The sequence below is a fragment of the Eretmochelys imbricata genome, chromosome 7, assembly GCF_965152235.1.
Source record: "Eretmochelys imbricata isolate rEreImb1 chromosome 7, rEreImb1.hap1, whole genome shotgun sequence".
Taxonomy (NCBI): Eukaryota; Metazoa; Chordata; order Testudines; family Cheloniidae; genus Eretmochelys; species Eretmochelys imbricata.
Window position 1 is genome coordinate 80,676,085 of NC_135578.1, and position 24,173 is coordinate 80,700,257.

The 24,173-nt window shown below is 38.3% G+C and overlaps 2 protein-coding genes across 2 annotated transcripts in view; one reads left to right on the forward strand and one right to left on the reverse strand.

The window, feature by feature from the left end:
- LRRTM3 (leucine rich repeat transmembrane neuronal 3) overlaps window positions 1-6,685 on the forward strand; it is a 159,255-nt gene extending 152,570 nt beyond the window's left edge. The window contains exon 3 of the mRNA XM_077821364.1: window positions 6,476-6,685. Within this exon, the coding sequence (XP_077677490.1) occupies window positions 6,476-6,685 (210 nt within the window). The remainder of the gene's footprint in view (window positions 1-6,475) is intronic.
- Window positions 1-24,173, reverse strand: part of CTNNA3 (catenin alpha 3) — a 909,177-nt gene that overhangs the window by 640,557 nt on the left and 244,447 nt on the right. The gene's annotated exons all lie outside the window — the stretch shown is intronic.

The following is a 24,173-nucleotide window of genomic DNA, read 5'->3' on the forward strand; positions in this document are numbered from 1 at the left end:
ATGTGTCATCAAGAGAAAAATTAAGATTTTTAAAGATAAAATGCAATTCATTTAAAAGGTCAAACACAGTAATTAAATATTCTGCCAGATTATGATGGATATTGGAAAGATCTGAATTTCAGTAAATTTCTTCCTTCAGAGTGGGATATATTAATCACATTTAGAGTTATAAAAAGAACTGTAGAATAATAAAACAAAACAAAAAAGTCCTTATACTAAATTCTAGATCTTAATCTTGCAACTGGATCTGTGGGGTGGAGGGATGCATCTCTGCCCATACTGAGGGGCTCCATCCACATGGAACCAGTAGCAGATTATTCTAGATGAACCTTCATGAACTGTGAGGTAAATCAATAATCTATTGTTTAAAATATGCAAAATAAATGCATTCAATTATGTAGCAGTAAACAAATCTGCTGTGATATTTTCCATTTCTAGTGGATAAAACATGCACTTCTCCGGAGAGGAGCCCATTCAGATATCTCTAGAGCTATAGAATCTTGGTTCTTGACCAATTTTGTCTTAGTGCAAAGCAACTAGGCACCTTGATCGTTCAAGTATATATTTGGGGTGTGAAAGAATGTACTGAACTCCAGTTGAGGGCAGGGGATAAACCCTTTCAGAATCTGACGCTATAATCTGTGGTGTCATGGCTATTGAAGGGGCTAATAAGGAATTTAAGAAGGTGCATCCGATGAAGTGAGCTGTAGCTGACGAAAGCGTATGCTCTAATAAATTTGTTAGTCTCTAAGGTGCACAAGTACTCCTGTTCTTTTTAAGCAACGAAGGATTCAGGCTGGGCGTTGAAATTTAGGGATCTGCAATGTGGGGCAGAGATTTGACCTCCTGACTCTCAGACTGTCAAAAAACAAAAAGGGAGGCAAGGTGACTCATACTACTACAAAAATGTGGGAAGTCTGAGATGCCCAGTCAAAGCAGTACAGAATGGGCTAGTGTCAAGGCTACTGGTGCCAGGCCACTCTTTCTTCATACGGAAAGGGAGTTACCTCAGAAAAGGACATGTCAGTTCATGGCAATGTCAAAGAGCATGTATTGTTGAGGTTCCTCTGGTGAAATGGGATCCCATTTATTCAGAACTGGATTGGTTACATCCACAACTTTGTCTGAAATAGGAGCCCAACAGATTTTGTCTATCAGTTATAGCATCCAAATGCATAGAAGGGTATAGAGACCACTGTTGGGGAGGATAATTCAGTGGGTTATCTGTTAAACTCTTCCTATTTATCCCTTTCTTCGGGATCAAGCGAACAGGTAAAAAAGATATGGTGACTGGATGGGCGAGCATAATATTGTGCATTTGGTCCAGAGGAAGTGGCCAATTCCTCTTGGAAACTCACTGCTGGGCATCATTGATGAGATAGCTCTGCACTGGCATGAACGGAGGGGCACACTACAGGGTAACAGGTCATGAGAACTGATGTTTGGATTTGTGAATATTGAGCCAAAAGGTGGGCAGTCAGTTTCCCTGGATGTTCACAGCTGAGCCTTGATGACAAGGTGAATTTTGTAAGGGGGATGACTTAATCATCAGGGAACCAAAAGATTTAGGGCAGATCCAGGACCTTTTCCCAGACATTGCTGTAAACTAATCTGAAATTCTGCTTTAAAGGGAACGGTGGGATCCACCAGGCCACCACAGGTTGACAAGGCCAGATGAGTGAATCATTGGGAATGGGGAGGATCAGTAATTACCCTACCAAAACTATATTTAGTATCTGAGTTATTGAGGGATGTTGGGGTACACCTCTCTGACCAGGAAGCAGATATATTTTTGGCTGATGTTAAAGAGGGAATTGTTAATTATCTGGGAACTAGGCTGGGAGGAGGCAGCCAAGATATTTGGTGATGCCTCCTTATGACTGGTGTCCAATGCAGGTATTCATTCCATAGAGCATTCGGTTTCCTGATAAGTTTATTTCCACTTCTAGTTTAAGGGAACATATCCTCTAAAGAAGCTGGGGAATGGGATTGCTGTTCCAGTCATTAGGAGTCAGAAAGATACAACTCCCTTTCTCTAGCCCTTATATGAGTGAGGGCAGTGGAATCTCAACAACGGGCTGGAGACCAGCTGTTGGGGAAGTGGAGCGATAACAATCCTCTACCAGGTGGAAATGATGAAGGAAGGAATCATGACTTGCACTATACAAGTTATTGCTGGATGATTCCCAGATGAATTAAGTTACTCAAGATGTGGCCTAATTAAATCACATGCCTTGCATCTTGTCTTCCTGCCCATGGGTCCAGGACAATGTAATTTTCTACAGTGCAAAATAATTCAACAAATATTTACCCTCTGCTGACACAATTAGTGTTTGATTGAATTACATCTCACTTTTCCAAAAGGGTGATCTCTCCACATCAAGGATTACTTGACTCTCAAGATTACGATATGTGGGAGTTTACACTGTGGATTCATTACAGATTTATTCTAGTCCTCACATGGTAACTTCACTTGGCTGTCCCTTGGGTGCCCCAAGCTTCACAAATAAAATGAACCTTAAAAGAATGATGTCATGTTAAAGCTTACACACATATAATTTTTTTTAAAGATTTCTTTTCATGTGGGTGTAAAGTCCTCATGCTTTGAACTGGTTAGATATAGACACAAATTTAATTAGTGAGCATATAGTCTTTAGCTGGGGCACCCTTGATACCGCAAGGCACAGAGAAAAGACAGGGGAGTTAGGACTGAGTTGCAATTCAGCCCTTCAGGTAGACAGCTTAATAAATTCTTAGTGGAGTAGAGAAAGTTCATTGGATTAAATGTAATGAACACGTAAAGAAAGGTTACTTACCTTACAGTAACTGGAGTTCTTCAAGACGTGTGGTTCCCCACCTGCATTCCACTGCGGGAGTGTACATGCACTCCATACACCTAACACTGGATATTTTTTTTACTAGCAGCACCTGTTGGCCCATGCTTGTGTCCTGAGCCTCCTTGATGCCAAACTGAGAGCATAAAGAGAGGCACAGACCTCTAGTTCCTTCTCTAGCACAAATCACCTTAGGAAAAGATCTGAAGCAAAGCAAAGGAGGGTGGGTTATGGAATCACACATCTCAAAGAACTCCATTTACTGAAGGGAAGTAACCTTTCATTTTTCTTTGAGCAATGGTCCACTGCACCCAAACAGTATTCATCCAAGTGGAGTGTGCGAGGAACAATGCTACCCCACAGACTGCAGGACTGCTGTAGAAGGCTATGTCCACAGAAGAGGCCCCTATGTAAAGTCTAGCAAAGGTGTAAAGTCTAGCAAACGTATGCACAGAACCCACTGTGCTGCTCCACAGATCTCCAGGCGAGGAAAACCCTGAAGAAAAGTCTGGCCAAGTGGACCCTGACACTTTGAGGTGAAGGAGTCTGCACGAGTTTATAGAGAAGGAAGACACAATCTGAAATTCATTTAGAATGTCTTTGTGAGGAGATTGCTTCCCCCTCATCCATTCAGTGATAGAAACAAAGTCTTGGAGACTGAAGGGTCACGTCCTTTGCAGGTAGAAAGCTAAGATTCAACAGAGAATGGTAATGTGAGGTTAGGCTCGAAAACAGGCAGGTGTTTGACATGAACTATGTGGAATTGGGAGGGAACCTTCTGAATGAACTTGGGGTGTAACCTCAAAGAAACCTTATCCTTATGAAAGGCCATGAAGGGAGGGTCCATCATTCGGGCCTTGGGCTCACCCACTCTTCCGAAAGAGGTGATAGCACTCAGGAAGGCCACTAAGGAATGCTAGTGAAGCTGTGAACACTGAGGGGCTCTGTATCAGACCACGAGTGGTAGAAAGGACTTAGAGAGGTGGTCTGTGCCTTCCTTTATGCCCTTAGTTCAGAGCATGAGGCAGCATCAAAACTGAAAATAAAAATGTTCTGGTCTTAGGTGCATGTGCACCCCCAAAGTGGTATACACATAGGGACCATCACTCAAAGAACTAGAAGCTAAAACTTAGTACATAACCGCAGAGTACAAAGCCCACATTATGTATGGACCTAGACTAGAACACCAATAGCAAATTAATCAGGTAGGGAGGACTAGCCCGTGCACAATGCAAAAAAGTACTGCTATTTACTTTATGGCCAAATGGTACATGTACACACTTGGTAGAAGCAGTTTGTGGCTCCCAGGGCCCAAGCATAGATGCTTAAAACCAGAGTTGCTGAAATAGTGCAGCAGAGAGAGAGAGATGAGATTATTTAGTGTGGCAGATATAGGGATACTATAGAGAAGGCCCACCTCAGAATTGGTGATTCTGAACCTCCAGTTAAGGGAGGTAGTCTCGTGATGGGAGGAAACAAAGATGCAATAGAGGTAATTCCCTTAGCTGGGTTCCACCTAACTGAACCAGAGAAGTCTGATCATTCCTTAAAGAACAGGAAGGGGATCAATTAAGCTAAGAGTTTAACAATGTTCACAAAAAAGGACTAGACATATATACGACAGTGAAGGCATCCACAGGTATATAGGATAATTAGTATCACAGCACTGCACTAGTAATAAAAACCAAAAAGAGTGACACAGGAAGGATATGTTTTTCATTAAAATCTAAGAGACCATGAAGACATTTCTATTAGGATTCAATTCCATATTTATGTTTTGCACTTTAAGTTACCTGTCCTTTAGGGAACAGAGCATATGCAGAATTGCTTGAATTAATTAAGTTTTGTCTACATAAGGAGTACAAGCACGGGACAGTGACAGAGTATAAAAAAAAAGGGAAAAATCACTCTCCTCAATAGTAAGCATTACATCTGACTGGAGAATAAATACTGTAAATTGATAAATTAGTCTAATTTTACATGTTTTCCTAATGTCATCTAAATGTTGAGGAATCATTTAAGGACCATTCTCAATTCATTATTCCCAAAGTGGAAGTTAATAAAAAGACTAGGAGCTGAATTAGACCCTAAATCAGTGGCACTTAAGTATATTTTAAAATACTTTACTGAATCGGGGCTTGCATTCTGCAGTCAGCGCCAAGTTTTGACTCATGGTCCTCCTTATAAAAAGCCTAATGACTGCAGGATTTTATTTTAGCCCTACTTAAAAAAAATATGTATGGGATCAACCAAAACTTTTGAGCGATAGACAAAAATCATGTACCACAGGCCATAATAGATGAGTTGCATAAGATTTAAAACTATGCTTAAAAAGAGACTTTTTATTTTGATTCTTTGAATTTGGTAAAAAAAATCATTTTTAAGTGGTCAATTTTACTGCTCTGACACATTAACATGTTCTGAACCCTGTCCTCTTGTTGAAATTATTCTAAAATACAGCATCCCCAGTACATCAAGTTGTTACTGCAAGGGAGAAACATTCATGCTTTTTATTATTTCAACCATTTAATATTTGGAATGCTTTTAGAATTAAAAAAATTTAAAAATATCACACTCAGTCAATAGCAGTCATCATTAAATATAAGTCTCTGTGTTGGAATTGTCTTTATATTTAGTTCTATAAAGTTCCAGTCAAGCTTCAAAACAGGTTTATTTTGGAGCAGAAACAGAACAATAAAAGTGACAAATCTACAAGCTGTTCTCTGTAGCATACATAAAATGCAAGTTGATAGCTGACTAAATCTTTTTAAAAAAAATACTATACATGCATTACTCATATCAACCGTTTTACTATAATCATTTTTTGTATTTTTCATCCTTCAGATTTATATTATTAGCAAGAAAGAATTGCTAGTAGAAATGTTTATAATTAAGGTCTATATTCTCTTCATCTCTGGTTCTGAAATATATTTGTGATAACTATATATGACATTCTTTGAAATCCTCATGAAAATAGTCACAAAAAAATTTAAATGACATCCTAATTTATATGAAATAAAGTGAGGGGAGGCTCCAACTGTAGGGGTAAAAATAATGAAATGCAGCTATTTCTTCAAACAGGCCTTTCACCTATGGAAACCTGCTAGATTCAAATCTATCCTTAAGTCATAAATAGTAATAAAGTGGTAACCTGTAGTAGATATTTATCCACGTTGTAAAGTTGCTACAAAATCTGATACAGTCTGGAAATGTCCACCAGTCACTTATTTGCAGTTGGGCAGCCAAGTAAATCCCACTTAAAATATTCCATGTCTTACCAATTTGGTAACGTCTCTTCCCCGTCCCCTATACATTTTTGGTGGTTTACATTTTGCATTTGCTAAATATATTATGAAAGTTTATTTGCCTTGATTTGCATCTTTAAGACACTTCTGTGGCTCCTCTGCCATACACAAAATTTCACAAACAAATCCCTAGGCCCAGCACCAGGCATCAAAGATGATACCAGTAAGGTTTGAAGAGCATTGGCAAAGGTGTGAGGGGAAGTTCTCATGGGAAGCACTATTCTTGGCACTAGCCAATGTTTTTAGATATTCACTTTCATCACCATCAAATTCACATCACAAAAGTTAATTATGTCTTTTGCTAACTGCCTATTTTTCATATCCGTTTTTCCCCAGATACCTTTATCTATGAATGTGTCAACATTTCTCGCCTATGACCAACCCACAATAAGTTACTGTGGTGTGCATCATGAACTCCTTGCTCATAAGCCCTATGAATGTAATGCACAGGAAGAAACAATGGAAACACACCTAGAGACTGATCTGGATCTCAGCACAATAACAACAGCCGCAAGAATCAGTGAACACAGTCAGCAGCTAGCTTAACTGACTTCATTTGTAACAGAGGGCTGCAACCAACCTATGTAACTTGAAGGACAAAACAAGGAAGATGTTCTAAAATGGTTTCTGAAACCCCTGTTTAATTAAAAGAGAACCAAGAGTTATACATGAAGACATGAATTGTTTCAAGTCTACAATTTGTAATTAGCTAAGTTGTGCAGTATTTTTGACATAAAGCAGAGTATGACCCTTAAAGCAAATCTTTTTTCAAAACTCATCCTACCTACCTGTAAAAACTGTACAGATCTAATGTATTTTTTCATACTGTAAAGTTTCAATTACTGAGAACAGCTGGTATGTACAGTACCAGAACTGAATTACATCTCACTTTACAAATTTCAGTTTCTAAAGTTTTAAATTAACAAAAATTATTTCTTGTGTTATTCAGCTACTCAGTTTTGTAGGGACAGTTTTGTTACTGCTTTTGTGCCCAGAAAACTTTACTCTAAGATTCTGTGCTGTGCAGAACATGCACAATTTTTACCATGCTTACTGTGTAGAATTTTATCTACTTGTACCAGAAATAATACATTCACTAAAAGAAGGGTTTAATTGTTCAAACTTGTAAGAAGTTCTTCAATTACATAGACAAGTTTTTCTTATAAACGAAAACAAAAATCACAGAATTTTTAACAGTTCTTCTCAGACTTAACTGTTGCCTTGAATTAACAGCCTGTGAAAGTTAATTCTAAAGCAGTGAAATGTAACGATAAAGAGGGATATTTTAACAACACATTTCTGAATGACTCATTATTTTATTCCTTTGTATAGTACTGTATTAAAGAAAAAATGAACCATGGATAAAAAAACCACTGGAGACAAAGGCAGTAACCACAGCAACAAGGTTTCATACACTTACAAGATGCCGTGGTTAACTGACAAGGATACAGTTTTGTTAAGTTTTATTGTACTGCAGGATAAAATGGGTGGGTAGCCATAACAGTCAGCTGTCTCTTTACAAGATTTGCACTGAAAGAAATCATCCATCACCTCAGATGCATCTGATTTTTATTTTAAGGTTTCATTCCACATATTAGGATTCATTTTCAAAACTGTCTTGAGGATGAGCCATGCAGACGAGCGCACACACAAAAATCAGAACTTTTCCTCTTGCCTCCCACATAGTATTTTGAAAACACAGTCAGAAGTTGACAAGCCAGTTTATTAGGGCCAAAACCTACTGCTATTGAAGTCAATTACCATTGACCTCAGTGGGATCAGGCCCACCATTATTTTTCCTTTCTGTGCAGAGCTATACTACTCTTAGCATTTTCTAATGGTTAAAATTATAAAAACTCAAAAGCAGAAAACATCCACTTTGTTAAAAAGATAAAATAATTTAGAACAAAAGGTAAAGATAAATAGCCCTTCAATGTTCTGATAGATCAAGTTATGAAAAAAAAACTTGAAATACAAAAAGATAAATCAAATTATAATAATTCTATGAGCCCATAATATGTCTACCATTTAATCTATGGATTGAAGAATTCTTCAGTCTCATTCTTCTGTTTTAAAGCTTCAAGGCTTCTGTAAACACCATCCTGAGACAACATTTCTTACAATACACTCATGTGGTAATCATGAAAGATTACATAGTTTAGAAAAATAATATGCCATGCTGACAGTGAAAAATAGAAAAGGAACCCAAGAGCCTTCAAAGGGTTAAAACAAAAAAGTATTTTGTACAGTAGTAGCAACTTTTTAAAAAATAAAGAGAAATTACATAACCACAAGTCTATTTTTGGATGTTTCGCCCAACATATTTTAGTGTGCCTTCACAAAATAAGATTTAAATTTAAAATTACATTTCAAATTGTTTGTACAAAAGAATAAAGCAACTATTACAGGAAAAATACCTTTAAAATATTGTATACAACGGACTCTACATTCACTATCTTTTAAGTGTAAACAAAATGTCAAAATAGAGTACATTGTATCAACAATTTATTTAGCACTTCAGATTTTGTAACATTTTGCATAAATTATTTGGTATTCAAAACATTTTATTTGTCATGTTTAAGACTCATCTTAACCTTCATATGTTTTCAGTTTCTAATTTCTTTACTGCATTGACCTGGTGAGTTCCTGGATTTCTGATCATCATTCTCTATTTTTGGAATTTTACTATGCAGAGTTTGAAAAATATATATTCAGCTAATTATAAAAGGGAACAAAAAACTTAGCTGCAGGCCTGAAATATTAAAATTATATTTGTGTGGAAACAAATTACTTCCCATTACTTCAGCATTGTGGTTTTAGGTTTCACATCCAGCTTTGTTCTGATGAATATGGATGGTTTAACTGGTTGGGGTAAAATAAGAACTGATCTTTTGAGGGGAATGGATGTTCAGTTACTAAACCCCTCTTACCCTTACTGCTACCTTCCATGAGCATTGTGACCACCTCTGGCCCATTTCCCCTTGAACTTTTATGGAACAAATGTGGGGCTCAGACTTGCTTATGCCATTTTGAAATTGCTGTATGTTCAGAGATGTGATGTGCTTCTGACTCTCAAAGTATGAGACAATATGAAAAGAAAACATGGAAGAGCCTATCACACATTTAGGGTGTGTATACGTGAAAATTTAGTTCATAGCAAATTGGGGTGTGAATCTACCCAGAACTAGTCTACTGAACTCTAATTGTCTATGTGGACCTTGTTGATGCACATTCACAGTTAGTTAATGCACTTTGATATGCTTTTACGCCCAGATGGTATCGTAGCAATAAGGAATGGGACAAATGTCAAGAATGGGGAAATCATATGAATGGAACAAGCTAAGATCAGAAAATATTTTGGGCCCTTTTATCTTCTGCCCTCAGGAATGGAATCATGACCCACTATTTCTGCAGTTCAACAGATTATGCCAGTTCTTAAAAATGCAAGTAACAAGATAAAGTTATTAAAGTAAACCCAACTATGAGGGGAAAAGACACAAAAACCTGATAAAAGATTTAAACTTAAAGAAAAAAAAACACTGAAGGAACCTGAAAATCCCTACTGAAAGGGATTTAGAAGTTGGTAAATGGTGACATTTCTACCCTTTTCCTAATACACATGCTGTTAGGGGGCTTATTCCTTCACCCACTTACTTCCCTGGTCCTTCTTGCATGAACAGAGAGCAACAATACCCGAAAGTCCAAAGGTGCAAACAATTCGATATTTATTGGGGTGAACTTCCAGCAAGCATGATTCCAGTTTCCTTCCTTAGTGTCCCCCTTCCCAGCTCTGACACCACAGAGCCTTACACCTGTGTCCCTATTCCCATTCCTGCCCTTAGCCAAACATGATTCCAATTTCCCCACCCCCATTCCCTGTTCCCATTTCCCCCACTCACCCCACACACCCAGCCACTTCCTGACTGACTGCAGACTATATAGTAAAACTTGAGTTCTGCTTAGCTATACCTTAACCAATCATTTCCCTGAAATTTAACAAACTAATCCCAACATATTGTAACATGATTATGTAACCAATTATATCCCACCACCTTAATTAGTTTACACCCAGCAAAATTAATTATACAGCAGACAGGAACAATCACAGAACCAGACAGAGATTATACAGACAAACAATAGCAAAGTGGGAACTATAATGACAAAACAATACAGAAGTGAGGATTTCACATCCCAGCTATTGATAAGTGAGTTCTTGCCAGACAGGATGCTATCAAACTAAGTTTCCTTTTACATTTTCTAGGCACTTCCCTTTCTCTGGAGGCAATAGGCATTATCAGGACAGGATTGTATTCCTAACAGCCCAATAACACCTTATTTCAATGTGACTAGTTTGGAATGTGAGGATGTGACCGTTCGCTTCCCAGCTCTGTTGCTTAGCCAAAGACCTTAGCCTAAGAACAGGGCCTCAGACTCTCACAGTAAGAGAAGGCTCTTACACCGGCAGACAGTTATTTTGATTCTTTCTTTTATACCTCTACAACTAGCCAAGTGATAAGAATACACCTAAATTCTTAGAGTATAGGCCTTTACAGACAGGCCTGAATATCTATATCCTAGCACATGCAATCTCATACAATCTTACGCTGTTCTTGGTGTTTACTTTAATTATTAGCTATACCAACAACAAAACAAACCTCAGCCTAAGAATTCTGTTGAGCTTAACTGTTCTGACATTTGTTTCCTAAAGGACCTCTCTTGTCTTGACCCCTGGTCCTGTCTGCCTGAGAGAGGCTGAAACCTTTTATTCTTCCTGGGTAAAAGCTAATTGGACTCTCAGCTGATCTGACAAAGTAAATCAACAAAAATAATTTTGCACCTCTGTGCAGGGTTCTAGCATATGGTATTAATGTAACTCAGAAGAGCAGCCCCAGTATTCCTAAAATCTGCTACCCTGTTACAAAGCTCAATGTACATTTTTTAAAACCAGTAAGACATTCAAAGCTAGGGGCCTTTATAGTATATAAAGTAGTAATATAGTAATCCAGGAATCAGTAAGGAATTCAGGAACTACTACTGCATTCAAAGGGTGATAAACATATTGAATACATTAACAAGGAAAGCGACTGACTCAGAGAAAAGGAGTCGAAAAAATATCTAGGCTGTTTGAGAAGGGGACTGGTAAGGCTAACGAAAAACCAGGATGGTCACATTATGGTACACTTTAAAGACACAAGTGTGAGACTGGACAGCTTTCCCAGTTCTTAAAACTTCCTACTTTATGTATGTGTACAATATGTATTTCACTACATTTAACCACACGTTTCAGCAGTGTACAACAAATGTAACACTTCATATAAAATTGACTGTACAGCACTTTAGATGGCTAAATGTATTATTACATACTTACCAACAATCTTCCCATACTTCCCGGTACAGTAGGCTGGGAGGGAGGAAACCCTTATTTGGCATGTTTCGCTGTTGTGTGCCAGGTCTCACTGCAATAATTCCATCCCAACAATTCTCACTAGATCTTCTGTTCACCAGAGAGAGGAAATGCTGCCTTTGGACAATAACGTCAATTATCAGAGCCATTTTTACTTTTCCAAGGCACATAAGAAATACCCAGGTCATGCCAGTTCATTGGCAAAGTAACCTAAGAAAATGTAGTTATCTCAAGAATTACCAACTTGAGGGGGGCATCTCTCATGCATTGGCACATGTTGCACAGGCACATGATAATGACTGCCGAGAGAAAATAGATTTTATAAATTAACAGTTCTTCAGCTCAAGCCATAGCACTGTAGAATTTAGTGCTCCTTTAAATACTGGAGTGGGGTCCTGGATTTCTGAAGTTTTACTGAGTTGAATGTTCATTACAATTGCAGTCATCATACGACTTTCTGTGGCTGACCCCAAAAGAACTACTAGCTGTTCATTTGTGTTACTTAAATTAATTTAATGCACCATATTTAAATAAACAGAACAATGTACGTGTTATTTATTCCAACATACTAACTGTACACATCTTATTAATGTAAAACAGTCCAAAGGAGTTAGCAGCTAAGAACACTACTATCCAGACTCTAGGTTTCTCTGCCACTGATAATAAATATGCAGAAGAATCTAGAGGTAGTGATGTACTAAAGGTGGCTCTCAGGGGTTCTCCAGAGCTCCTTGTTATTATTTTGTTACAAAATCTAAGTGAAGGTAGGAAGGATTTCTCTGCCATTGATAGGTTTCAGAGTAACAGCCGTGTTAGTCTGTATTCGCAAAAAGAAAAGGAGTAGTTGTGGCACCTTAGAGACTAACCAATTTATTTGAGCATAAGCTTTCGTGAGCTACAGCTCACTTCTCACAAAAGCTTATGCTCAAATAAATTGGTTAGTCTCTAAGGTGCCACAAGTACTGCTTTTCTTTCTGCCATTGATATAGTTCACTTCTTCCCTGAGATTTGCTAAATCATCTTTGTCAGATATGAATGGCCTCTGGAGTCTTGAAAAGACTTGTAAATGTTCTCTCTTTGGCATACACCAAATTGCCCAAGTGCAAAGTATTTTTTAAGTGTACCTAGGTTAGGATATTCCTGAACCCCTCTACAAGGACTTCTCTCTTTCAAAACACACGTATGCTTCTCCCAACACAAGCTGAACATTTCTGATATATTTTCAATAAACTCTGTGTATTTTTCAGGAACAAAGTACATCTCCAGCAAGTGCACTTACTATAAATTTGTTTGTTAAGTGGTGCTGGCTCCGTCCCTAATTCTAGTTCAGAAAAAGTGTTTTATTTAAAATAAATGAACAGATTTTATAGCAGAACAATATTTAAGTTACTTTTAATTGTTATATTTGATACCAAGAGACCACGTTTGCGGGCATGGAAGACTGATAAATTCAGAAAATTTGAATAAGGTATGGATCACAGTCCAAAATTTTAGATTTCATCCAAACTGAATCCAAACTCTGAACCACTACACTATGAGAATTCCCTTCTGGGATGTTTATAAATTTTAGTGCTCCACAAAACCAAAGCATTTACTTATCAGTTTTGTCAACCCCACTGCACCAATTAACATGAAAATAATCCCATTTGTCATCAAGTGCCGCCATATATTTTTTAACATACATTTTTAAAGGAATTTTTAATACTAGCCAATGCCAGAATGTGCAAGAACCTCCTCTCTCTCTCTCTACAGGCTTGACTGTTTGATCCATATTTAAGGAAGATTCTTGTTAAAATGCCTCAAAATGTTTCTAACACTAAACTGAACTGACAGAGTTAATATAAAGTAACTCCGTCAAAGTCTTTTTTCCTGCTCTGGTTAATTATGGACTCTTATTGATTTTAAAGTTTCAGAATAAATCAACATTAACACCAACAGAGTTCATGATTAATGTTATTTTAATGAATGCCAAAGGAATTACTGTACTTTAATGTTTTGCTACTCGAATGTTGCTGTGAATTTTTACATAAGCTGAAGCGCAGTGAGTACAACTGTCAAAATCCCATATGCAATGGTGCTTATAGTCTACTTCCTCAACATCAATTTTGTAGATAAATAAATCACTTCTAAAACCTGTCTCTTTAGATGTTAGCTACCATGGAGCACAGGCTGTGTGCCAGTAAATGAGCCTGCAACATTGAATTAATTATAACTAGTCCTATTACATTAAAGACCTAATACATTCATAATAATGGACACTTTCAAGTGTCACCAATTTAGATATTACATATGTAAGGGTAATAATTTACAAGTGAAAATTAATTAATATTACATTACCATGGAATTTCTGTGGATACACATTACATCCTTACTAATGTCAAATAACCTCAGTATGACTTACATTACAGCAATAAACAGCAAAGGAATTCAGGATGTTGAGTTATCCTATGCAAGTGATTTTTCCAAGCTTCAGCTATACAGTATCCACCTAATAACAGTTAAACACTTTTTATTCCAAAAGAAATAAATTCTTTATGGTTGATAGAATTCAACAACTACTCAATCTACAGTCTAATCACAAGATGATTGCACCAAGGAAATATATTTCAAAGTCAAATAGTTTAAGACTTTGGATATACTGATGCTGTGCTCCTTTGAGAAGGAAAAACTCTTCAATTAGAAAGAATATTCATTAATAACAAATTAAGTGTCACTCCAGCACTGTATACTTCAGTCATTTCAGTAGATTTATACCAAAGTATGTCATAAATGAGGCATGAAAAGCTATTAACTGAATCTTTCACAATGAATAGATTTTGTTGCCATCTTGTTCTTTCAATAGAGATAATGATCTGAGTTATTTCCTTAGTAATGATGATAATATAACCCCCTTTTTGCCCTATTGCATTTTGTTATTGATAGTTTTATTTTTATAGAACCAGGCTCAGATTTTTAAAGGTATTTATGCATTGCTGCACTCACCGTTGCAATGTTTAACTGACTTACCCCGATCTTCACTACAGAATTACTTTAGTATGACAACATCGTTCAGGGGTATCATCTTAAAGCATCTTAATTAAAGCAGTACAGCAGTGCAGCTGCACCGATACACTGTTTTAAGTGTATACCTGCCTTTTGGAACAGATGTCTCATTTTCAAAAGGGATTTAGTCACTTAGGACCCTAAATCCCTGAGTGCCTAAATCCCTTTTGAAAATGAGACTTCTGCTCCTGAGTTAGGCATTGCAACAGTGAGTGCAACAACACATTGATTCCTTTAAATATTTAAGCTCCCTGTCTTTAAACTCCCACAGTTAGAACAAACCTTATTCGCAGCGTCCCTAAAAACAGTTCCTCTTTCCAGGAAAAGCAAAAATACAGCTGTTATTTTCAGATACAACAAAAACCATTTTTAAATGTGCAAATAAAATACCGGGATTTTTTTTCTGGTCTATCACTTTAATTTTATCAAGATGGTTTATATTTCTCCTCATTTTACTTTCAAAAAACTTGCCTCTTTCTCCCAGGTCTCACTGTCAACTAAGAATGCTGGAGAGGAGACATTCACTCTGGGTTAACACAGCCAGAAAAATATATCAATTGATTTTCAATTGTCCATTTCCAAAGCAGAAAAGTTTTGTTCCCAAGTGAGCACACTATAGTTTATCTGACCCAGATTACAATTTCTTTGCGAGATCTACAAAAAAAAAAAAACAACCGACAACAACAAACAGTAAAATTATTAATTTTTGTACTTTTTTTTTTAACAAGCAAGGCTGCAGGTAGTACTGCAGAAAAGAATGTGGGGTGATAGTGGATCACAAATTGAATGTGAGTCAACAAGATGATGCTGTTGTAAAAAAGGCAAATGTAATTCTGGAATGTATTAAAAGGCATATAATATATAATAGGTAAGACGCAGGAGGTAATTGCCCTGCTCTACTTAGCACTGCGGCGTCCTCAGCTGATATATAGGGGTCCAGTTTTGGGGCACCCCACTTTCAGGAAGAAAGTGAACAAATTGGAGAAAGTCCAGAGAAGAGCACCACAAATGATAAGAAAGAAAATGATATGGTAGAAAACATGATGTATGAGAAAAGGTTGAAAGAACTGTGCTTATTTAGTCCAGGGAAGAGAAGGCTGAGAGGGGAACATGATGAAGTCTGAAAATCTGTAAAAGGCTGTTATAAAGAGATTGTTGATTGATTGTTCTCCATGTCCACCGAGAACAGGACAAGAAGTGATTGGGTTGGTTTGCAGCCAGGGAGATTTAGATTAGATATTAGGATAAACTTTCTAACTATAAAGGATAGCTAAGCACTAGAAGATGCTACGTAGGGAGGTTGTGGAATCCCTATCACTTGAGGTTTTTAAGAACAGGTGAGACAAACACCTGTCAGGGATTGTCTAGATATACTTAAATCCTGCCTCAGAGTGAGGAAATGGACTAGATGACTAGTCAAGGTCCCTTCCAGCCTTACATTTTAATGATTCTAAAACCACCAAAAAGCAAAGTTTTCTGGTTTTCTGCTACTACAAACAGTAACGCACACCTTGTTCGCTTCTATTCACAAAGCCTTTAATACTACGGGGTGATTCCCAGCTGGTGCTAATTGTCTTGGCCCCCTTTGCAGCAAATAGTGCTAGGAGAATTTACATCAGCTGAGGATCTGGCCAAATACATTTATCAATATGTGACATCTAGCCTAACAAAAGTGTTATAGATAATTATTGACTGGAAACCTTTTATGATGTTTGGAGTGGAAGGCAAGAAATATTGATATTTTGCAAGGTGTGGGATAGGTCTCTTCATAGGTTGGCGTAGATGTCGAATTCAGTACTTTGCAAGTCCTTTAAATCCTTTAAAAATTGTATGTTTAAAAAGTAATGTAGCATATAGTGAGTGAAACCTAGTGAGGCTTTACATTTTTGATATAACAGTGTTTAATGGTACCTTTTATTCAAAAGAAGCTTCTGAAAGTTCTGTCTGCTAAGAATGACTGGAATGGGAGCAACTTTCACATCAGTTTTTCTGACACTGCCCTATGTGTATATTTTAGGGCTGTCAAGCAATTTAAAAAAATTAATTGTGATTAATCGTGCGATTAAAAAATTTAATTACAAAAGATTAATCGCACTGTTAAACAATAATAGAATACCATTTATTTAAATATTTTTGGATGTTTTCTACATTTTCAAATATATTGATTTTAATTACAACACAGAATACAAAGTGTACAGTGCTCACTTAATATTTATTTTTGATTACTAATACTTGCACTGTAAAAAAAATAGTATTTTGCAATTCACCTAACACAAGTACTGTACTGCAATCTCTTTATGATGAAAGTTGATCTTAAATATGTAGCATTATGTACAAACTGCATTCAAAAGTAAAACAATGTAAAGCTTTAGAGCCTGCAAGTCCCCTCAGTCCTACTCGTGTTCAGCCAATCGCTCTGACAAACAAGTTTGTTTACTTGTGCAGGAGATAATGCTACCCGCTTCTTGTTTACAATGTCACCTGAAAGTGAGAACAGGTGTTCTCATGGCACGGTCGTAGCCGGCATTGCAAGATATTTACGTGCCAGATGTGCTAAAGATTCATATGTCCCTTCATGCTTCAACCACCATTCCAGGGCACATGCACCCATGCTGATAACGGGTTCTACTCGATAACAATCCAAAGCAGTGTTGACCGATGCATGTTCATTTTCGCTATCCGAGACAGATGCCACCAGCAGAAGGTTGATTTTCTTTTTTAGTGGTTCAGGTTCTGTAGTCTCTGCATCGCAGTGTTGCTCTTTTAAGACTTCTGAAAGCATGCTCTACACCCCGTCCCGATCAGATTTTGGAAGGCACTTCAGATTCTTAAATCTTGGGTTGAAAGCTGTAGTTATCTTTAGAAATCTCACATTGGTCCCTTCTTTGTGTTTTGTCAAATCTGCTGTGAAAGTGTTCTTAAAATGAACCACATGTGCTGGGTCATCATCTGAGACTGCTATAACATGAAATATATGGCAGAATGTGGGCAAAACAGAGCAGGGGACACACAATTCTCCCCCAAGGAGTTCAGTCACAAATTTAATTAACACGTTTTTTTAGTGAGAGTCATCAGCATGGAAGCATGTCCTCTGGAATGGTGGCCGAAGCACAAAGGGGCAAACAAATGTTTAGCATATCTGGCACGTAAATACCTTGTAACGCAGGCTACAAAATTAGAAGCATTGCCAGCAGATCGAGAGAAGTGGTTATTCCCCTCTATTTGGCACTGGTGAGGCCACATATGGAGTCTTGTGTCCAGTTTTGGGCCCCCCACTACAGAAAGGATATGGACAAATTGGACAGAGTCCAGCAGAGGGCAATGAAAATTATTAGGGGGCTTGGGGCACATTACTTACGTGGAGAGGCTGAGGGAACTGGGCTTATTTAGTCTGCAGAAGAGAAGAGTGAGGGGGGATTTGATAGCAGCCTTCAAATACCTGAAGGGGGGCTCCAAAGAGGATGGAGCTAGGCTGTTCTCAGTAGTGGCAGATGACAGAACAAGGAGCAATGGTCTCAAATTGCAGTAGGGGAGGTCTGGGTTGGATATTAGGAAAAACTATTTCACTAGGAGGGTGGTGAAGCACTGGAGTGGGTTACTTAGGGAGGTGGTGGAATCTCCATCCTTAGAGGTTTTTAAGGCCCAGCTTGACAAAGCCCTGGCTGGGATGATTTAGTTGGGGTTGGTCCTGTTTTGAGCAGGGGATTGAACTAGATGACCGCCTGAGGTCTCTTCCAAACCTAATCTTCTACGATTCTAAGAAGAGGGCAGCATTATCTCCTGTAAATGTAAACAAACTTGTTTGTCTTAGCAATTGGCTGAACAAGTAGGACAACTGAGTGGACTTGTAGGCTCTGAAGTTTTACATTGTTTTGTTTTTGTACACTTTTTGATTTCAGTTACAACACAGAATACAATATACATGAAAATGTAGAAAAACATCCAAAATTTTTAGTAAATTTCAATTGGTATGCTATTGTTTAACAGTGCGATTAAAACTGTGATTAATCGCTATTAATGTTTTTAATCACAATTAATTATTTTTAGTTTATTGTGTGAGTTAACTGCAATTAATTGACAGCCCTAGTATACAGCTAATTGTGGAAGGTGTTTTTATTTGTGGTGTTGCTTTTCATGAATGTGCTGGGGAAATATCAAAGAGAGGATAGCATAAGGATATGCAGCAGAAAATCCAGTTGCTCAGTTCTGACTTTGGAAATCAGAGAATTTTTTCAAAGGTGAAGAGGGCTCTGCAGAAGTTCTGAAAATTCCATCCAGCTTTCAGATTCTAACTTTAGCTGAGTGCTCAATCCCTGGGAGTTTCAAAAATGCATCTATTACAGTCATAAATTTTATCCAGCTTCTCCTGTGCACACTTGCGCCAAACTGTTCCTCAATTGCTCTGGGCCTCAAGCTCTGATCTGGTTACCAATGGACAGTAGAAATAATCCATTCAGACCTAAGGAACACACAAAACAGAAGACGTGCCAGTATTGCTTGGATGGATATGAGTAGATCTAGCGAAAGGAATGAATGTGAATACTCCTGGCTGACTCAGTTAAGTAGATTTCCCTACTCCATGAATGCTTTGGACTTTGACTCCCCTTTTAGACAGCACAAGCAAAGACGCAACACACTGCAGCTGTAGAAAAATCCAGGAATATGTCAATAGATGGTCACACATATTCACCATGCTCACTGAGTGTGGTCACTTCCCGTTTCCACAGGCAGCACTGGAAGTTTGTAGGAGTATGTGAGCGCCTTCTAGTATGCCTAGCACTGAGAGAAAGTGGCAATTTCAGAATTCCTGCATTATCTCCAGTTGTGTGTGTCACAGCTTTGAGTAGGCTGCCCCTCCTGAAACCCTTTTCCAGTCCCCTTAGTGCACCCTTTTTCAAGTGGCAGGCCTGTGCCTCCATTTTCCTTCGGGGTGGGATCCCAACAGGCTTGGCACCTGCAAGAGTTTTCCTCTGGGGGCTCGTGAACTGTAATAATGAGCAGTGACACAGAAGTAGCTTCTCCAAAATAAAGTTGGATTTATTTTGCCAGAAGACACACAGTACTTAGAGAAGTACATTTAAAGTAACCTACACACATATTGTCTTACACAGACAGATCATTCACCTCAAGCCTCCTGGTAGACCTGACATAGTCCTGGTGCCTCACCATTCTCCCTGGTACCAAGTTACCGTTTGCTTGCTGCAGACCCCCAATTCTCAGTCAGCCTCCCAGTACACTGACCACTTTCCCCCATCCTCTCTGTCGAGCAGATCCTTTAACAGATCAGGGCCCTTTGATCTCCAGATTCTCTGCCTTGGAGAACAGCCCTGTCACCAAGGTGACAGCTGAGAAATACCTCTTCACAGATATAAACCTTGCTATTACGTTTGAGGGGACATACGTTATATAGCCCAATTGTTTTACCTGTCCTGCCTAGTTTCTTTAACAACTTGTTTTGAACAATGCAGTCAGGTAGGATAATATCACCAGATGCACTCAGGGTATAGAGTATTTCTAAAAATACTAATATTTCCCAGTTATCCACAGTTGTACTTCTGCCCATGAGGAAGGTTATGTAATCAGTTGCCCTCTTCACCATGGCATTTAGAAAGTCTTCTAACTGCCTTATGCAAGGAGTGTCTCTATAGTCCTCTAGAGCAGTGCTACTCAAAGTGGTGGTCGCCGGACCGGTGTCGGTCCGCAAGCCATCGGCTCCCGGTCTGCGCGCACGTTGGAAAAAAAAATTGCCGGTCCCCCGCATCAGATAGCTTGAGAAGCACTGATCTAGAGGAGCCCTGTGGGAAGTAAGCCTAGGCAGTGACCCTGACATAGACTGGGAGAGTGCCTGTGTGTCACTCTCTCCTTGTCAACCCTCTGCTCGTCAGAGAAAAGTATGATGGCTTATTGGGTTGGCTTCTATTACTAGACTGCTGCACTCTGCAAAGTTGAGACATACTATCCTAACACATTTCATGGTGGGCTGCAGTAACTGGTGCAGCCTCCCCCACGTGCACGTATTTAGAAACGCAAAACTCAAGATTCACTCCCTTCCATTATGCTTCCAGCAAGTCACCTGCCCCTCCTCTGGCTGTAAACAACTGCTTGGTCTCTTTGCATCTCAGGACTGCTTTCACTTGCTCTCTCCCGCCATGTACATACGTGCGTGCATGTGCGTGTGTAGTGGATAGAGCAATGAGTGAATGGTGCCTGAGTGGCTTCACCTGCTGTTTTCGCTGTGCCCTCAATGTGACTCAGAGGATTAACAAGCTGAACTGTAAATCTGAGCTGAGGCCCAGTGAGAGTGTGCATCAGGACCCCTGTGCCCACCTGAACTTTGGCAAATACCAGAATTAGTATCTGTGATAGGTGCCAGATTGACAGCCCTGGAGAGTGAGTTCCTCTGTTTACCCAAAGAGTAGGAAAAAACATGGGCAGTGACAATACAAGCGTCTCTGTATTTGTCTAAGGGTGTGCCTTAACCTTGGCCTGGAAGGGTCACGTGTAAGAGGGAAAGCAGTTCTGACACTTAGCACATTATTTCTTTGGAGACCATGCTGGAACTGCTAGTAAAAATACTAACTGAACTAATGTCAAATATCCTGGTGTTTTGGTGGTGTGGACAGTTCTCCTTTTAGAAGCTGAATTTAATCTATTGGCATATTATACATGGGTCATTAAAACGCAAACCGGTGGTCATGACTTCAAGCTGGACACTCTGCAATGAGATATTTATGTCTGAATGCTTACATCCATGCGGAGTCCAGTTAAAGTCAGTGGACTGCTATACAAGCATAAGGATCTAACTGTGCATCCCACTCCAGGATCATGCCATGGATTAGATTCAAACTGGCAACCTAGACATAAAACATTTCACATCCCACAGATTGTCAGGTGTGATTTCCATTCCTCAAACATATCCTCAAATGTTGGCCAATTGTATTAGTGTTCTCTCTTTTCTTCTCAGTCTCCTTCATAATTTGCCTCTGCACTTATTAAAGAAAGAACAGGAGTACTTGTGGCACCTTAGAGACTATCAAATTTATTTGAGCATAAGCTTTCGGGAGCTACAGTTTATGCCCAAATAAATTACTTAGTCTCTAAGGTGCCACAAGTACTCCTGTTCTTTTTGTGGATACAGACTAACACTGCTGCTACTCTGAAACTTATTGAAGACTTATTTTAATAAAAGGTTAATGGAAAAATTCTGAAATGATTTCCATATTCATTGGTATTTGAATTATTTTTCCAAAGATAGTTTTACAAATTTAGGTGTAAGTAACTTTTAGAGAGATTAGCCCTGGGTCATAAAAAACTGTATTGAAACAGAATAAGAACTAGATAAGTTCTTGGAGGATAGGTCCATCAATGGCTATTAGCCAAGATGGATAGGGATGGTATCCCTAGCCTCTGTTTGCCAGAAGCTGGAAATGGATGACAGGGGATGGATCACTTGATGATATCCTGTTCATTTCCTCTAGGGCACCTGGCACTGGCCACTGGCAGAAGACAGGATACTGGGCTAGATGGACCTTTGGTCTGACCCAGTATGGCCATTCTCATGTTAATACAAATCTGTTTTATTCATAGAACTATAAAATCAATATTCACGCACAGTTTCTCTCTGTGTTAGAATATAAACAATTGTTAAATTTATGAGCCTTACAGTGCAGACAGATTTACGATCTGAATTCTCTCTTAGAATGCAAATTCAAACTTTAGTAAAAGTATCCTAATGCCCCTTGGAGAGACAGGATGGGATGTGGAAAGCATATCTGAAGAAATTAAATAAATGAGCTTTCAATTCCTCGCTGACTTGAATACAAGTGAGAACCGGAAAGGATGCTGTTAACAGTTTGTCCAGCTATGTACACCAAATTTATAGTAAACCCATCCTGAATTAATATCCAACTCTTGTTGCATTAATGTGTGCTCATTAAAGCCTAAAAGATTATTGAAAACTGTGCACAATATTACAGGGCGCAATATATGCAATGACTTTCAATGTGCATTAATTGAATATAAAAAAACCCAAGAATTATATATAATTTATAAATATATTTTGATACTATACAACTAGTACTGGTAGGCTAGCTGTTAAATAATATCCAAGTACTGGAAAGAATCCAGAGAAGTGCAACAAGCATAATTATGTGAATACAGGATTCATCTTCCAAGCAAAAGCTTCATGGGCTTAAATGCTCTGATGAATAAGAAAAGATGACAGAAGTAATTTAATCATACTATACAACTACCTGAGGGACATATTAGCATCCAGTATGGAAGCAGTTGAAACTGCAAGGACAAGTTATATTCTAAGCCATGGTTTGAAGCTAAAAGAGAAGACATTTAAGGTTATATATCAGGAAGACCTGTAAGGAAAGAAGACCAACTGAAATAGGGCACAAGAAGGATTAAAGATCTTTAAGTCTAGGGTGGGAAAAGACTTAACAGCAAACAACATCTAAGCATAAGAAAAGGCTTCTCCTGGTATACAATTTCTATATTTAAATATACATTTCTTTTGAGTATAACTGTATTTTATTTCAGATTTTAAAACTTGTTTATTCCATTGTCTCTAGTACTGCCTAGTCTAGACAGTCTTATGTATATTTAGCAATGAAGATGACACACTATCAGAGATAAAGGTTTTTTAAAAAGTGATAGAACAACTGACATTACATGTAGAAATTAAACAGTCCTAATAATTGACTGCAGAGATTTCTGAGAGGCCAAAGTAGCTGAGCTACTAACCAAATGATGTAACTTACCATTAAAAACAGTTGTTATTACTGAGGACTGAAAGGTGACTGATATTATACCTATTCAAGATGCTAAGAGTGGTTCTGGGAATTCTAGGTGAATGAGCGAAGACTCCAGGACAAACACAAGTGAAAAGTCATTCACTATAGAACTATAAAGCATCTAGATTGTTATAATATAAATAAGAATATAGCCCATGGCTTGAAGTGGTTTTCATTATATACAGGGTTTATAGTTTGGTTCAATGGCCCTCAGCACCACGCTATAGAAATTGTTCCGGCACCCCTGCAGGCAGTGAGGGAACACAATGCCACTAACCATGAGCTGTCAAATACCCAGCTCTCCTGCATTTTTGTGGCCCACGTGGCACATTCAGATTTTACAGAATCTAAGCTTGCATTAAAAATAAAGTTTCTCTCTCTCCTGGTTGTGAAGGTAACCTTGAAAACAGAAAATGAGCATAACCAATGCAGTGTTTTTAAGATGCATATTGTGGGAGTACCTAGAGGGCAACTAGGTCAGGACTAGAGCTGGTAAAATTTTTCAGATGCTTTTTTCCACTAAAAATGCAGATTCAGCTCCATCAAAATATTTTGCTAATTTGTGTTGACTTCAGTGAAATATTTCAGCTGAAGCAAAAAAAGATTTGGAAATGTTTAGGTGAACCATTTCAACAATATCAAAAACACTGATTTTTTTGGGCTACATCCACACTGGATTCATGGAAGAGGTAGTGGTGATAGTCTCTTCTGTCCTATAAGCCAGTAGGTAGAGCACTCACCCACGATTAGGGAGACCCTGGTTTAAATCCCCACTCTGATGTGGAGC